Here is an 18,494-nt window from a genome sequence, read left to right as displayed (position 1 = left end):
CTGGAGTGGTTGCCTCTCCCCAAACCATCAGACAGCATTTCCAGTCCTGGACTTTCCATTTACAAAGCATTGCTATCAGATGTGCTACTCTGTAAGGGGTCTCCAACCTCTTCTGTAGTCAGAGCTACTTCTGAGCAGTAAAAATCATCGTGAGTTACTGAATTAGAAACTCGCACATTTTTACCAGATACCCACTATGCCCAGCTTCATAGTGCCAGATACTATGGTTTGAACAAAATACTCTTGACTAGTGGCACTATGGTCAGGCTGCCATGTGAGTCAGTGAGAGTATGGTCTTTTGAGATGTATGAACATTTGTGCATATGAATGGGATATATATGTGTATAGGTGACAGAGCCTGTGTCATATGTGCTTGTGGCACAGGACATACCTTTCACGATATGCAGCCCTGTTACATGTATAACAAACATACAACTGATTAATTTGTTTTTTTTTCAAATGGTAGAAATTTAAGGAGCAGAAAAATTTTCCATTATAAATATGGCACTGGGTCTACCAGCCACTGGGTGCAAGATGTCTGCTGTGTGTGTGTGAAGGACACACTTTGATATGGGAAAAAATTAAACTGAAGAGTTCATTTTATGTTTCCATGGATTCCATAAAACACATAATTTATTGTGTTTCCCCATTTTCAAGTGAGTGTTACATTCACAAACACCAGGCAGCTTGCTCCTAATGGCCTGTAGACACGATGATATTTAGCCATTTGTTTAAATGGAAGGAATTTAAAGTGAAGAAACATGCTGCATAAAACTTGTGGGACACCCCCGCGCCGCACGGCCACCAGCTGCTGCGTGTGCCCCTCTGCTCTGCTGTGCCTTACTGCCTCGTCGCCGGCCTCGCGGCCGCCTTGCGTCTCCCCTTGTGTTTTGCTCCAGCTGTTTTCGCCGTAATTTGTGCTTGTATTTTGCTGTGCTAACGTTTTTTCCCCTGTTCTCGATCTGTTTCCCCCCCCCATCTGTGCCTGTTGTATTGTAATTGTTTGTTTACTCGGCTCCTTCCCCTTTTCCCGCCTACCTCGCCGCTCTCCCTCCCCGCTTCCCGCCACCGCCATTTGCCCCGCCCCTTTCTCTTCTGTTCCCTCCCCGCTCCCGCCTCCCAGCTGCTCCGCCCACCCGCGCACTTCGCCTTATATGGCGACCGTGCGAACGCGCAGCGTTGACGCGCAGCGGGCGCGCCGATTGTGCGCCGAAGGCGCGCCAAAGGTAAGCCCGTCTGCGCCCGTCCGCGCCTGGACCGCGCCAAGGGCCAGGACCCCTGGCCCCCACCGACGGAAGCCGACCCGACGAACCTACAACGCCGCCGATCTCATCGCACTCAACACCGGCCGCATCCCAGGATGTCATCGAGCCGCCCCGAAGCACACCCTCGGACCCTTCAGCTGCCACGCCTGCAAGTTCACCTGCATCCGGACTCACCCTGCACCAGCACTCGCCAAGCCAAACATCAGCAGCAACCACCTCAAGTGCATCCTGCTCAACACCCGCTCCGTCCACAGACACGCCGTAGAACTCTGGAACCTCCTCGACACCACCACCCCTGACGTTGCCTTCCTCACCGAGACCTGGATGAACGCCTCCTCAGCCCCAGACATCGCCATCGCCATCCCGGAGGGCTACAAGATCATCCGGAGGGACCGCACCGCCAACCAGACGGGAGGAGGCATCGCCATCATCCACAGAGACACCATCCGCATCACGACCAACACCGACGACACCCTAACCACCGCTGAACACCTGCACTTCCAGATCCACACCAACCCGAAGACCACCCTCAGAGGCACCCTGATCTACCGACCCCCGGGACCACGCACACGATTCAGCGAGGACATCGCCGACTTCGTCAGCCCGCATGCCCTCCCCTCCGCCGACTACATCCTCCTGGGGGACCTCAACTTCCACCTGGAGAACAACAGCGACCGCAACACCATCAGCCTGCTCGACATCCTCGCCAACCTCGGACTCAAGCAACTGGTGACCACCCCCACCCACCTCGCCGGACACACACTCGACGCCGTCTTCTCATCCAGCAAAGACGTCACCTTCAGCCACGCAACAGGACTCCACTGGACGGACCACAGCTGCGTCCACTTCACCTTCAAAAGAACGACGATCCACCACCACCAGCAACAGGTTGCCCGAAGAAGCTGGAACAAGATCACAGCCGACCAGCTCACCGCTTCCCTGAGCCAGCACCCTCCCGCCAGCAGAGCGAACCCCAGCCAGGCCGCCGACAACCTCACGAAGTGGATCAACAACTGCGCAGACGAACTCGCCCCTCTGAGAACCCCACCCAGCGGACCCTGCAGCAGAAAAACACCATGGTTCACCGACGAACTCAAGAGCTCCAAGAAGAACTGTCGAGCCCTCGAGAAAGTCTGGAGAAGGGAACCAACTACGGACAACATGACCACCCTCAAGCTCGCCACCCGGAAACACCACCAACTGATCCGCGCCACCAAGAAAAATACATACAAGGACCGGCTGGACAACAACGCACACAACTGCAAGGAACTCTTCAACATCGTGAAAGAGCTCTCCAACCCCAACGCCGGAAACAATGACATCACCCCGTCGCAAGACCTCTGCAACTCCCTCGCGTCCTACTTCCACAACAAGATCGCGGACATACACAACAGCTTCAGCAACCAACCAACGCAAGCCACAACCGCAACAACGCCACCCACCACCACCCTCCGCACCTGGACTCCGATCAGCACCGAAGACACCATCCGCACAATGAACTCCATCCATTCCGGATCTCCGACTGACCCCTGCCCTCACCACGTCTTCAACAAGGCCGACGCTGTCATCGCACCCCACCTGCGGGACATCATCAACACCTCCTTCGACACCGCCACCTTCCCTGAGAGCTGGAAGCACGCCGAACTCAGCGCTCTTCTCAAGAAACCCACAGCAGACCCCACCGACCTCAAGAACTACCGTCCCATCTCGCTCCTCCCGTTTCCTGCCAAAGTCATCGAGAAGACCGTCAACAGACAGCTGGCCGCCTTCCTCGAGACGAACGGATCCCTCGACCACTCACAGTCCGGCTTCCGAGCCAATCACAGCACCGAGACCGCCCTCATCGCAGCCACTGACGACATCCGAACCCTGCTCGACAACGGGGAAACAGTGGCCCTCCTCCTCCTGGACCTCTCCGCAGCGTTCGATACTGTGTGCCACCGCACCCTAGTACAACGCCTCAGCAATGTCGGAATCCAAGGGAAGGCCCTGGAGTGGATCATCTCGTTCCTCGCCGGAAGAATCCAGAGAGTCCGCCTCCCCCCGTTCAGATCTGAGGCCTCCGAAGTCATCTGCGGCGTGCCACAAGGATCATCACTCAGCCCCACCCTCTTCAACGTGTACATGAGCCCCCTCGCAGCCATCGTACGCCAACACAGCCTCAACATCATCTCCTACGCCGACGACACCCAGCTGATCCTCTCCCTCACCAACGACCCCGCCACCGCCAGATCCAACCTACACAAAGGGATGAAAGAGGTAGCCGAATGGATGAAGAACAGCCGCTTGAAACTGAACTCAGACAAGGCGGGAGTCCTCATCCTTGGACCATCACCGTCGGCCTGGGACGACTCCTGGTGGCCCCCGGCCTTAGGCAGCGCACCCAAACCAACGGATCACGCACGCAACCTGGGCTTCATCCTGGACCCCTCCCTGTCGATGACCAGACAAGTCAACGCTGTCTCGGCTTCATGCTTCAACATCCTACGCATGCTCCGAAAGATCTTCCGATGGATCCCCACCGAAATCAGGAAGACGGTCACCCAGGCACTTGTCACCAGCCGACTAGATTACGGAAACACCCTCTACACCGGAACCACAGCCAAACTGCAGAAAAGACTCAAACGCATCCAGAACGCCTCCGCATGACTCATCCTGGATATCCCACGCCACAGCCACATCTCCGGACACCTGAAAGACCTGCACTGGCTCCCTGTCAGCAAAAGAATCACTTTCCGCCTCCTCACCCACGCACACAAAGCCCTCCACAACCTAGGCCCCAGGTACCTCAACGACCGCCTGACCTTCTACACTCCCACCCGCCAACTACGATCGACCATCCATGCACTCGTCGCCGTTCCACGCACCCGAAGAGCCACCATGGGAGGAATATCCTTCTCCTACCTGGCAGCCAAGACCTGGAATTCACTCCCCATCCACCTCCGTCTTACCCAAGACCACCTCTACTTCAGGAAGCAACTCAAGACCTGGCTGTTCGAGCAGTAGCGGACCCCCCCACCCCCAAGCGCCTTGAGACCCTCCAGGTGAGTAGCGCGCTATACAAATTTCTTGATTGATTGATTGATTGACAAGGACTTTTAATTAAGAGTTAAACACTTCAGTGCTTCACCGCTGCGTTCCTGCCTAGCTCATAAATCTAACTGAGCACTGCTCATCATCAGGCCTTGCTGTATGTAGCCTAATTATAATAATGTAAAATAAACACAGCTTTCCCTTAACTTTAAAAGGAAAATTTTACCCTGGGCGAATTAAGAAATCAAGGCTGCGAGCTACTCTGAAGGTGTCTGCGAGCTACTGGTAGCTCAAGATCGACTGTTTGGAGACACCTTTTCTAGTTAATAGAAGCAAATCAACACCAAGAAGGCTTCAGGACATCAAGCGGTGCCTGATGACATGGGTGGGAAACATACTCTTGAACAAATTCTAAATATGATCAGGTTTGCAGACTCATTATACTAGAATTTACAGGTGAAAGTCACTGCTGAACATATCTTTCGTCTGTTCAGTAGAGAGACACACATGATATGACTGCCAAGCATGAAATGTGAAAATAACAATATTTTGAAGAAAAGTATGAGAAAACCCGGGTTTAGAACAAATACCATGCAATGAAGACATTCATTCTCCAGAAGCAGCACCTGTGGGAGTAGAGATCAAAGGTTTCCGGCATCACAGTGGTGAAGCAGTGGTAGAGCAGGGCACCACCAGAAATCAAACCACAAATGGAAAAATGTATGCAACTGCATAAGCAAGGACATCTAAAACTACTACAGGATGCTTGGCAACCAACCCCTGTGTGCAAACTGCAGAAGTGTGTGAATTTCACCCCAACACAGCATGGAGGCAGACTAGGAAAGGTCGCAGTGTTTATTCCCAGTCTTTCCCTCTTTTGGGGAGGGGGGGGGGATGATGTAGGGAAATCCCACAGGGAACCAAGAAATGGAACTGATAACTGCTCACGTATCTGCAGCCAGGCAGTAGAGTATTTGATGAAGCAGACAACACCCCAGCTGATAGCCAGCTCATCTATCGTCCATCTGTTTGTTTCACTGTGGATCATCCTGATCAATCCTCCTCTCCCCTTGAAGTCTTCCCAGATTGACCAATGACCCAGTTCCAAAACCTCAAAGGTCAATCTTCTCTTCGGTTAAAGGCCCATCTCTAATAAAGAGATGTGTGTCATTACAACTTATGAGCTACATCAACAATCAACAGCTCCCGGCCAATCCACAATATGGTTTTCAGCTCTAGCATCAAAACGGGCTCACTGAAAACCAGCAAATATGCCTTGCATATTGAATGGCAGGGACTCCTTTGTCCTCGTTTTAAGCCACAGTAGCAGCTTTTGACACACATTTGTGGCAAAGTCCAGATTTGGTTTTCTTCCTCTCTAACCTTCATAAGCTGTCCACAGATATCAATTAAAAAACTAAATATCTAAGTTATGTTGAGAAGAAATCTCCTCCAGTGAAAGGGCATGGACCAGGGCTGTGGTTAATAGAATAAATAAAATGACATCCCTGCACAGTTTGCTAGGAACAACATTAATATGGCAGTCGTACAGGTATATTCCCAGAGTTAGGCCCATGTAGCAAAGCAGCTCATTTCTTACATTGTCCTCACAATACATTTCCAGCTGCAACCTTTGCCACACATTTGCATGCATGGCAATGTTGGATTGGTTTCTCCGAAACTAAACTTCTTTTTACATCTAACTTAGCACAACATTATCACAACCCCCTGAACATCATGGACAATGTCTCGTTTTACACCACATACAAATGTCATCACTATCTTCATCCACGGGGCGACAGGGCTATCTATATATCCATAAAATCACTAATCCATGCGTACATCGCAAGACTGCTTTCTTTTTATAAAAGATGAGCATCCCAATAGATTAATAGAGGAGCAACTTCTGCAGACACCGAAGTCCTTTCAAGCTGAGAAATCACCACACAGTGGTCTGATATCTAGTGAGGGGTGTCCAGTTCATGACCAAGACGGGGTATTTTACTCTATCCCATCAGGTGACGGGACTGGATCATCCCTTGGGGGGATTCTTGGCTCTACACATACATACACTCTAGGTACACTTAGAGTAGGGTTCACATCATAGGAGTATGCCTGATTACTGCCTTGTTATACATGCCTGCATATATACATTGTTTAGCACCAAGGTAGAACTCTACCTACTAGTTACGCTTTTGGTGCTTGTAATCACATGTATCTGCTTCTGTCTACTAATTATTGCAGCACACATATTTTATGCAAGAATTACATTGGTTCAATAAATATATTGAAAACACCTGTGTGTATTCTCTGTATATTTCTCTGAGACTTAGTGAGTACAAGAGACTGTGCGAAACGTTCTGCACTGTTTCCACGATCCCTAAGGGGTCAGGGTTGTCATGTTCAGTGGTTGCCGGAAACCATTCCTACTCCCTGGTAGGTTAGGGGGCTTACAGTGGCACTGTGAACTACCTGGTCTATAGGTCAACATATCCTGCGAGGGTGTCCGGAATCAGCCTTGACACCAAGCCATTAGTTTATGTTGTCCGAACAATGCGCAGATCCTACGGATTGGTAGGAACAACAGGACAATACCTAACAAACTCATGCTGAATGAATCAGCATTGCAAGTTTTGTATAGGCAAGACAAGAACACCCATTAGACCTACATGGAAAACTGTAGGGCATGCAGATCCCTTTCTTTGTGCTTCTAATTTATCTGATCCTAAACTTTGTTCAGAAATACTTAAAGTACGGCTTGGGTGTAACCCAATTTTCTCAAGACCAGAATGGGATAAAAATGGTGTGTGCCAATGTTACCTAAAAATGTACTGTTAGATATGTCATATTCTTATAGACTATGTGTTTTTTTTTTAGAACCTTTATTGTCACTTCAAGTAAATACAAATATGGGCCTACAACCACCTCGGCCGGCCGCTAATAAAGTCGTAAGTACAGCAAATCAATGTAGAAAAATACAGCAGCCCGAAAATGAGGGTCGAAATAGTGTCCAGGATAGAACTTTTATTCAAGCGCACTGTACGAGATTCAGGATGTGAGAAGGTTCATTTTACAATAAAGAAAAACTCAGAATCAATGCCATACGGTCATACATGGTCCTACAGTAGCAAGCATGAAACAGGAAATCCGCAAATAGTACTAATACGTTTGAAACATTGGGGGTAAGGCACCCGAGTCAGGATAGATGTAAAAACAAACACATTACGGAGCAGCTGCACCCCACCCCTCAAGACGAAACATACTGTAGGAGACACGAAAAACGACGACACCAAAAAGGAAGAAAGACAAAGGGCCATAGAAACAAAGAAAAGACAAATTAGCAGACCCCATCCCCCTATCCCCCACCCAGCACCCCTGTAGAAGGCCACGGCCTACCCCCCCCCCCCCAGCAGCGTGCCTGCCGCCCTAAATGAGAGACCCGAAATATAGAAAAGGGGAAAAAGAAGAAAAAGAGGAAAAACGTGGGGAAGGGCCATCGGTCTGGCCACCCGGCCCCCACCCCCCAACACCGCGCACAATAAACGTCCCAACAGCAAGATCAGAATAGACACGGAAGACATTAATCACCGATAGCACAAGCAAGAACATACCCGCCGAGTGTCCCCCAAATCACAGTCAGCCAACAATAAGTGTCACTATGAACTAGACGGTCTCAACCCAGGCCCTTCCTATCAGTAGTACCAACATACGTCCACTGATCAGCCAGCATACAGAGCAGAGTGGAGGGTCCAAACGATCCGGGCGGATCGGGCAGCACTGTTATTCCATGGGACTTCAGCCACCTGAACCCAGCCGAGTATGTATGGCGGAAATCCGTCAATGTCAGTATCGACTCCGGAAGCATCCTCCAGTCCGAACACAGTCTCACCAGCCAGGGAAAGAGAGTCACACCATCCGGCAAGCGCAGAAACGTCACCAGGGCAGCCCAAACCATAGACCGACGTTGTTTCCCCTGCCGCCGAACAGAGAAGTGGCCCGACGAGGCACTCACATGTACAACAGATCTGTCCAAAGGAATCTCATGAACCGGGTCCCGCAGCGTCTCCACGATCTCAGGTGTAGCTGGAGCACTCATCACTGACGCAGAGTCTGGCCCATCGGCGCCTCCATGAGATCGAACTATGCCCGTGTGGAACGGTGGGACAACAATGGCGGCCATCCTCCTTCCCAGATCCCGAGCGTCCCGGATCAGGGTCGTATGCAGGGTTGTTAACGCAGCCAATATATCTCTGAACGTGGGTTCTTTCTCGTATCGCCAGACCCCAGGACTCTCCCGCACAGCGGCTTCTCTGCCTGGATGTGGTCTGCGTAGGAGGGCGCCGTCCGCCATCTTAGCTGATCCGGCCTAGTCTTTCTCCACTTCACCTCGGGACCGGGCCCCACACCAGGGCGCAACAGGAGTCACCACGAGGATCTCGAAAGTCAAGGCAGGCTTCCCAGCGAAGGGTCACCAAAAGGCTAAACAAAATCTCTGCCGCTCCCTGGGAGCCGCCCGCCAATTACGGGAAAAGTCATTGGTCCTGCCCGGATACAACACTGGAAGGGGGGCCAAGTATCGTGCAGTCCCCTCGACCCTGCTTCACCGCACATCCCACAAGGTACTCCACAAAATGGACTGGGTCGGCACTGTCGTCATCGGCCCATCAGATCTCCGGCGCCCTCCGGCCGGCTCCTCGCCCCCACCAGAGGTCGCTGTTGTCGCAGTCCCGGTCGGCCACCTTCCTCACTCGACACCCCGGGCTCAGCTCCGTGAAGGCCGCAAAACAGTCGGCTTCTCTGCCTGGATGTGGTCTGCGTAGGAGGGCGCCGTCCGCCATCTTAGCTGATCCGGCCTAGTCTTTCTCCACTTCACCTCGGGACCGGGCCCCACACCAGGGCGCAACAGGAGTCACCACGAGGATCTCGAAAGTCAAGGCAGGCTTCCCAGCGAAGGGTCACCAAAAGGCTAAACAAAATCTCTGCCGCTCCCTGGGAGCCGCCCGCCGATTACGGGAAAAGTCATTGGTCCTGCCCGGATACAACACTGGAAGGGGGGCCAAGTATCATGCAGTCCCCTCGACCCTGCTTCACCGCACATCCCACAAGGCACTCCACAAAATGGACTGGGTCGGCACTGTCGTCATCGGCCCATCAGATCTCCGGCGCCCTCCGGCCGGCTCCTCGCCCCCACCAGAGGTCGCTGTTGTCGCAGTCCCGGTCGGCCACCTTCCTCACTCGACACCCTGGGCTCAGCTCCGTGAAGGCCGCAAAACAGTCGGGGACATTTCCACGGGCCTGCCGCACGGAAAAGCCTCAGGAGCAAACGGTCAGTGAAAGGTGTCCTTCGCCTACTTAAAAAAACAATGGGTTGCAGTGCTACCCAGACTGATTGCCTTATACTGTCTAAAGCAATTCTTGCATCGTCTTTTGAATGTTTGATGTAACATCTTACATAGACACAGGAAAGTCCCAATGGGAGTTACTTGTTAACTGTGCCACATGATACAAGTTATACCACTGACAAGGCATAACCAGTCTGAAACTGGTCAGAGGTTTCTCTTGTTCCCCCTCTGACAGAGGCTTTGCCTGGAAGTTCAGGATGGTCTATTCTCATGAGGAGCAGTGTCAGTACTGATTTGCATAAGATGGGAGTCTGTCTAGAGTGGCACAGTGAGCAAATAACGATGAGTGGGAATACTACTCAGAACAACTGTCAGTGACTTAGACTCTTTGAAAGCACTTCTCTCATCCCCTTTTGAGTGTTTGATGTAACAACTCTTCCAAAAATACATACTCTAAGGGAGCAGTGACAATAATTTGATTGGACTCAAAGTTAATAGGTCCATTATTGACACCTAAAGACATACACACTATAACAGAAGCGGTGCGGATAACTGCTTGCCACTGATTAACAAATATGGCCAGAATGTAAATGAGCCTAATCAGTTTTCATGGAAAAATGCAGGGAGTTATTGAACTCTTTCTCTGTATGCAGGAGATATCACTACTATAATGGACCCGACTACAGATAGGTCGTCAAGCAGGATGAAATGTCTTAAAAAGAAAAAGAAATATGTAACCAGGTAATATACACGTGGAGTAATCAGGTAAGCTGCTAATGAATGATGGCGACAAGACGCACAAACCATGACCCAAACAGAAACGTGGAGGCTTTTAAAATTGACTATAAGCTGCTTTACCGGCTATCACCACTACCCAACCAAGAGAAAGAGACAAACATATTGGAGTTGGTGGACATACCCAGACTAACTATTCAAAAGAGGGATGGGGGTACAGGAACTTAACAAAAACATGAGTTGGGAGCTGTTATTGAAAAATAAAAAAAAAGTGTAAAACTCTTAAAGCAATAGACTGCCAGCAGAACAAAATTTTGTATGGCATAGTTGGCATCAAAATTGCTACAGATGGCTGAGAGGTTGAAGGAGGCAGGAATTTTGCAAAAAAAACCACCAAAGATGTTTAAGAACCATCCCAAAGAACGTATAAAACGATATTGTCTCGAGTCTAAACCCAAATATGCTGATAATAGAACTTGTAGTCATGAGCGAAGATACCTTCTGCAGTTAGTTGAGAATGATCAAGTGTGCTTTTTTCTATGCAGGAAGACTGCTATATCTATGCAGGCTTATATAGAGAATGGTGACAGGGTGGATAGTGGCATTGTTAGATACTGCAAGCGTTGGAGCTACCCGTTTAAAACACTAGCGTGGATAAATTCTGATGCCTGTATAGTGAGACAAATTAAGCTTTTATATAGTCATCCTAGAGCTTCTGTAAGGTGTTGCTAGTACTTAGAAAGGTCAGTGAGAAACGCAGGAGAGGTGCACTCTATTCTAAATGTTGTTCATCTTAATGACCAAGCCATTGACCAGTCTCTTTATGAACCACTGTGAAGATGAGGGAATAGCAGCTTAGGTGAAACATTTTGTGTCTCTTCATGAAGGTAACATGACGCTTATGTCAAGGATCCATGAAATATTATACTGTCTGTGTTTCTGCCCACTGTTAATTTGAACAAATCTAGCATCTGTTTGGTAGAGAAGTATATAACATATATGGTGAAACAACCTCTAAGTTGGCCACCAGATACATTTGATGATCTGAGATTTTACATTTGTCATGCCACAGTTGGTTCACTGAGACACTACGATTAAGCTAGTACAAGGAATAAATAACTTTGTCTATTTGTGTTTGTCTATGTCGGCCTCCATCAAGGATGAGAAGGGTTACCCTCTGAGAAATGGAGGGGTGTGCCAGTTGGGGACGGAAAAGTCCCTTGCATGGCGATGGACGTGCAACCCTACCCGTTGCCCCAATTGAAATGATATCTGGATCCCTAATGCTGTTTTTTGGTGTCATAGATGAACAAGGATAACGACTGTGCACCATGACATAGGACTGTCTCATGGATTGCAGTCTTTTGGGACAGGAAGGGGCGCCCATAGCACTACCCTCGTAGCGAAGAAAGACTACTACCTTTACCAGGAGTTAAGCAGCATGAGCGTGGTGGTGGCATCATACTGTATAGTGATCAGAAAGAGTTAACAGGGCTTTTTACCTGTGTCACTGGAGTGAGGCCAATTGGCTCACTCATTTAAAGTTCTGCTGCTGTGGACTTAACTCAACTTGGGCATACATTGGTTTGGTGTATAGTGCTGTGCAGTATGTCTTGGCATGAGTCCTGTGAATGGTACAATACAGGGATAATGCAGTACTGAGCAGTGTGTATAAGTTATATGCCTGTGCTGGATGTATGTGTGCCTGTGCATGGTAAAATAAATGAAGGATAGACTGCTGCACAGTGTGTGCATGCTATATGCATGTGCTGGGTGTATGTGCGCCTGTGAATGGTGCATTTCACTGGAGGAAGGGTGAGCCAGACTCTCCAATACACTTCCAAGGGTCTTCATTTATTCGGAGAAAGGTCACTGGGAAGTTGGCCGGGTCAAATGTCAAGTGCCAAAAGTTCTTATTAAGCGCACATATCACCGGGGAAGATCTCATGGTGCTAGTAGAGCTTCAGCAAGATGGGTAGTATGACAAACAGATTACTGAATGAAAAGCCAAGTTTTTTATTATCTTCTAAAGCATTTGTGATCCACTATGGATGGAAGATGAGATGGCAGCTTGTTCCAAAGCTTGGGGGTCAGATAAGAAAATGATCGACCCCCGTTTCGGGCCGTTCGGATGCGTGGTAGGGCAAGATTGAATTTAGTGCTGGTTCTTAAGGGTCTACTGGGCTTGTATCATTGGAGTTTCTTGGCTAAGTATCTAGGGCCGGTGTCATACAGAATCTTATGAGTGAGGCACAGGATTTTGAAATGGCCTCTCAGTCGCAACAGAAGCCAATGGAGACTTTTAAGGCTGGGGACTGAAGGCGTCCTAGGTGGAAGATTTAAAATAAGTCTGGTAGCCGTGTTCTGAAGAATCTGGAGTTTGGAGAGCAGATCTTCATTTAATGCAACCAGCAGTGCATTTCCATAATCCAGACAGCTGATAATAAGACCTTGCACCAAAGGTTTCCTTGCTTCTATGGGTAACCATCTGAAGATTCTATGGAGATTCCGCATGATCCCATAGCAAGTACTGAGTACCGTATTAACATGGGTTTTCATGGACAGAGTGTTATCAATAATTACACTGCACTGCTTGCTTGGGAGAAGGACAAAGACCCAATTCCGAGGACCACCAATCATTTGACCACACGTCAGGAAGGAGATGGAGTTGATAGAAGAATCATAAAGAGTAGGTTTGAGGCCTTGGAGTAACTTTTTGATACACGTCACTGTGCTGACATCCAGGAGTGAACCTCTACTCACTCTCATGGCCTGTGTTGTGGGGCTATCAGATTTGGAGCCGCTCCTGCTGTTACAGACTGCTTTCAGGAGGAAGAGAGAGCGGAGCAGTGAGCACTGCAAATGGTAGCAGACCCCCAACATAAACTTTAAAGTCTGACTCTAAATTATATTTGGCATCTGGAAATAGATATAAGAAGAGGAATTTGAGGCCCCAAAAGTGTCAGCTGTCTAGCAGCCAGTTGGACTGTGCTAGGAGGAGAAGCTATGCAAGACCTCTGCCTGTGACCAGGACTAGGGGCTAAGGCCTCCTAGTCTACTAGCTTGGTGAGGGGACATCGCCCAGGGAATCCTAGATCACCTGCTGTGCAGCCTGGAGCACCAGCACCTGCCAAGGTCAGTATGCCCTGTGAGGAAGAGGGGAGCGTTGGAGGAAGCAAGTTCATGGGGGAATCCTGGCAAGTGGGTCCATATAGCAAGGTGTAAGGAGACAGCTGTTGCACCAAGTGAGTTACTGCCAGTGTGCAGGGAAAAGTCAGCAACCCCTGAATGTCAGAGGAAGAGTATCAATAACAACCCTCCCACCCCCGGACTGCATGTGAGGACAATAGTAATCGCACTGACTTATTTGGTTACATTCCACAAACTGAATTTCTCTCCTGAAGATGGTTCATTTTGTAGTCTCAAGAATGGTGGTATGCCCATCGTCCACACAGACGTTTTATGCTTTACAGAAGATTGCTGACACACAACACCAACTACAAGTAAAATACATCATTAGCACGTATGAAATGTCAAAATTGGATTAGCCATTCAGGAGCTTTTAAAAAAATGTTCTTTCTCCTTCATTGGGCTCAGAAAAATACGAGTTCATGACAAAAGCTCCTCAGGAGCCCATTTGGTCAGGTGATATACACGTCCCGAATGAGGAGAGAGACCAATGATGAAGCATGCCACTGTTGGTGTGTGAGGGTTCCACGTTCTAAGAAAGTATCTTCTTTCTGGAGAAATCTTGTGACTCTTAGCCTAGCAGGTAGATTTTGTATATCCTTGTTATTTGAAGGTATACTTTTGGATATTGTATAGCAAACCTTTAATACTACTTCTTCCCCTAATCTTGAATACATCCGAGATATAGTTTACAAATAATTCTCATTTGGATGGCCCAGGTTTCATCCTGCCCTTTTGCTTTATGCTACGTTGCAACCAGAATATTAATTTCCAAATCAGTGCATTTTGTGGGTTGTAGCCTTAATTTGCGTCCATTAAACTAACACACCAAATGTATGAGTATCTGCGAACGCAGCTGGCTTCTTCACCAGTCGTTCTGCCCCTTGTTTCTGAGCTCAAGAAAGATCGCTTTGCCTCCCGCAACCCCATCCCAGCACACAGATGCAATTTTCAAAACTTTAATACAACAGTCTTAGGGCTCTATCTTCCCCTTGGAAGACCAATATGTCTTGTGGTACGTACAAAGCTGAATCCTGCCCAAAGCTTAATTTGCAAAAAAATCTCGGGAGGCCACTACAGTCTAGACCACCCATTACCCCTGTGCGCGTTGCCAACGACAGAACCAAACCAAGTACTAACCATCACACTCCTTCCTACAAGTGTGACAGTTCAATCTATTCCAGGCCTCCCAGAGCTATAATAATAGTATGGTGACAGATGCTATGAATTTGTAATGTATGTTGACTGACTAAACACGGTCATTGAGTTTATCTCAAATTTTGAAAGACAATGCCACCATGTGGTAGACTGTCACCAGAGCCGGCGTGGGGCAAAGGAAACATCGGCTCAAATTAAGCACTCATCCTAAGTGAACTCTTCACCATCCGCTCATACTTCGCACATATTCAGCTCTGCCCCCTTAGATCCTCAACCCTTTCATCCCCACATTTAGCCCTCTGGTCACTTGCATGCTGCTGTCTCCTCCATCACATACATACACAGTCCGATTTGTTTCACTTGATCCCCATAATTCCACCCAGACGTCGACTCATTAATCTCACCAACCACTGCGTAATTCACCCCTTAGTTTTGCCATTAACAACTCATTTAAAGAGCATCAACAGCTCAATCGCCACTAGTGATGGCTTCAGATTTCGAGAGCCAAAATGCGTGACTTTCTACAAAACACAAAAGTAAGACTAGACTTTTGCATCGACCAAGGGGCACAAACTGACTTAACTAAAAGTGGTTTCCAGCATAGAAAAACAGGCTCTGTTGAACTATGGGTAATTAACTGTAACTTTTACTGAACATCACCATCTGTGCTAATTACATTTCTTTCCCATAAGGGCTCCTAACTAATCCTGTATTGGAATCCATGAAATAGTGCCCGTCTCTGTGTTAAATTGATATTCTCTGAAAACGACAGTGCCAAATTTATTTAAATTGGACAGGGCAGACGGCGAAAAAACAGGACTGTCCAGTCCTTGCACATCCGAGACACCCTACTCTCTTACACACTTCAGCTTTCATCTCTACAGCTTAACCCAACTCTTTCCCCCAATCTACCACGACGCACCCAAGTGGCGTACTTCAAAATGATGAGACGCAGGATACGGTGAGGGGGTCCCTGAGAATCCCACAGCTCAAGGGTATTGAAAGGCCTAGGGGTGACAGGTGGGACTCTTGAAGGGTGCCCTCCTGCCACTCTCTTGCACTGATGAGGCCTGCCTTACGCTTCTGACGACCCCCAAGCAACTCAACTTTGCTCTTCTAGCTTTCATTTTTTCCTGTCGCAGTAGACCTGTTCCCTCCCCATTTGCGATTATCACTACTCTAGACCTTTATCTCGAATTTTTCTACTTTTTCAAAAGCAGCCTACCTACCACCCAGTGTCTCCTTACTGGGTAGCAGCAGAGCTTTGGAAAGCAGATGAAGGGGTAGAGGTCTTGGTGCTGAGGTCAAGAAAAATGGAAGGTACTGAAAGAAGGTTGGAATTGGGTCCAACCATGTTCTCCTCAGTCCTGTCCTCTTTTTGTCCAGCCAATAAACTCACAAGTCAGCCAAATGCTCCTCAATGTACATCCTTTACCACCCTCCAGCTCTACTATACTTTTCCAGCAGCAGCACAGCCCTATGCATCGCAAATCTTGCCAAGACAGGACGTCACAATAACAGACGTGAAGTGAGCAGTTTCTTCCTGTCGTACCCCGAATTCAAGGCCGATTTCCCCCCACTCCCGCTCCCCTCCACTTACCATAGCGTTGCTACTGTCACTGCTCCCGTTGCTAAGGTACGCGGTTCAACCACGCATGCGCCGCTCTTGATGTTTCCTGGGGAGGTGGGGCGGAGCACCCGAGTAAGTAACCATAGAGTGCGAGACTACAGTTTAGACCGTGTTCATAGCCAAGGAAGAAAGACTAAACTCTGAGCGCCTTGCTCCCTATACTCAAGCAGGCAAAGCCATTGCTCCTAAATGTGACGGTTATTAGAATAATTCCGTAATCGCTTTAAATAACCTCTAACAAAAGTCAGTGTCCGCATACCCTCCCATGCCTAGCGGATTCAACATTTCGTTTGATTTAAATGTCGTTTTCCTTTTATGGGACATATTTTCCAACTATGAGTGAGCAAAACTGTACCTCAAAATTAGGTAATACAAAATAAATGTCACAAAGGAACTCAGAAGTTGTATACAAAGTATGTATACATCAGAAATTATTTTAAGCCCTAATTCAGCAGCAACATATGTGAAGAGACAGCATGTCTAGTAAAGTCGAAAAGTCTTCTGGGTCACACCCAAAAATCAAGGTTTTTTTAAGTACACAATTGTTGCATAGAACATTAGCAGTTCTTCAGTTTCATCATGATGTGAGCAAAAGAATATTTTCTTTAGCAAATCAGACCACAAGAAAAATAAATGTCATTACCTTAGCATATAAGCACCATTCCAATTCCTTGCATAATTATTCAACACCCCAATGCTAATGTCATCCGAAGATGTTCGAACAAATATGAAACTTAAGACAATAAGACTTTTTGAATTAATAAAGGAATGGAAAACATAGATACATGTTACAATTTTACATTCGTACCATGGAACATTCAACACTAGCAGGACAACAAAGCAGCAGAAATAAACTTATGACATGAGATTGACTGCTCTGCGGCGCCTATGAAGAGGATATGTACGGGAGATTTGGGTCAGAGAGAGGGAGCATGGGACCCAGGGGGATCTGGCACGAGCCGGTGTCCCCCTGGGATTATTCGCGCGATGGAACAATCCATCGAACGCGATAGGCGGGGATCAGGCTTAGTGGGCTGGGTTTAGGTTTTCAGGGCTGCGTAGGTTTTTGCCGGGCGGAAACGCCTCACTTGAGGTATTTTGTCTGCCAGCGTTATTTGTGGCGACGGCTCCTCGTGTCAGAGGCGTTCCCGGGTTTTTTCTCCGTCATGGCAGCTGAGAGCGTCGTCAAGGACGCCGTCCGCGTCCTCATGGAGGCGGGGCGAAGCGACCCGCTCCGCCCTGGGGTGTCCGACGTCGTGACAGCTGGTGGAAAGCGGCGTTCAGCGGCCTAGTGGGTAAGCGAGGCTGTGGCGGCTTGCCTCCCACCGTCTCGCAGCGTGTCGGCATCCTCCAGGGAGCTGCGGAAAGGGCGCTCCTCAGGACGGTGCGCTCGTACCACAGTGAATGCGCTGCGTAGCGCTTCTTTGCCGGTATCGGCTGGGAGGCTTGTGGGGACATTACCTGGGCAGCGCTTGGGGAGGGCTGCCAAAATGAGCTGCAAGAGAGGTTTTGTGGGCTCCAGTAGTGTTCCTGCCCCTCTCTCAAGGACTATTAATGATGAAGGGGTACACAGGGAAGGTGATATATTGATTTTTGACGCAGAGTGTGTTGCTCTGAACAAAAAAATGCATTTCAAGGGTGCTTTTAAGGAGAACAGTGTGCAGCTACAACCTGCTTTCAAGACTATTAATATTGCCCCTCCTGTTTCTGATGTTACCCGCCCAGCAGTTCAACGGACAGTGAAGCTGAGGAGGAGGCTTTTGGTGACTTATTGCATGTGTCTCCTTTTACACAGGATGCTGGTACTATGCAGGTTGGGGGTCCTACAGTTGGTGGTTTGTCCAGTGCGGAGGTCTTAACTCCTCAGCCCAGGGGCCCACCCTGGTCAAAATTTTCGTCAACAGAGGACGGGGTTTTTGAGGATGCATTTGAATGGGGGGTTGACGCTCTCATGGTTCATGGGGCGGAGGAAGGGCCTCTAATGGAGCAAGTTCAGGAACATTTAGTGGTTGACAATGTTTCAGGCACGGTTTCTATTTTTCCAGAATCCCACCCCCCTCTCATCCTCAGGTTTCTTTTGATTCTCCTTTCGGACCGCAGAGTGGTCAATGGGTTTGGGTTGAACATTCTGCATCTTCTTCG

General features: G+C 48.7%; 1 protein-coding gene across 1 annotated transcript in view; it reads right to left on the bottom strand.

Annotated features, from left to right (window-relative positions):
• DNAL1 (dynein axonemal light chain 1) overlaps positions 1–16,433 on the bottom strand; it is a 246,195-nt gene extending 229,762 nt beyond the window's left edge. Inside the window, exon 1 of the mRNA XM_078659666.1 lies at positions 16,323–16,433. Coding sequence (XP_078515792.1) covers positions 16,323–16,325 — 3 coding nt within the window. The 5' untranslated portion in view covers positions 16,326–16,433. The remainder of the gene's footprint in view (positions 1–16,322) is intronic.
• Between the last annotated feature and the right edge of the window lie 2,061 nt (positions 16,434–18,494).

This window comes from Lissotriton helveticus, chromosome 9 (assembly GCF_964261635.1).
Source record: "Lissotriton helveticus chromosome 9, aLisHel1.1, whole genome shotgun sequence".
NCBI classification, from domain to species: domain Eukaryota; kingdom Metazoa; phylum Chordata; class Amphibia; order Caudata; family Salamandridae; genus Lissotriton; species Lissotriton helveticus.
This window is presented reverse-complemented; position numbering and strand designations above follow the sequence as displayed.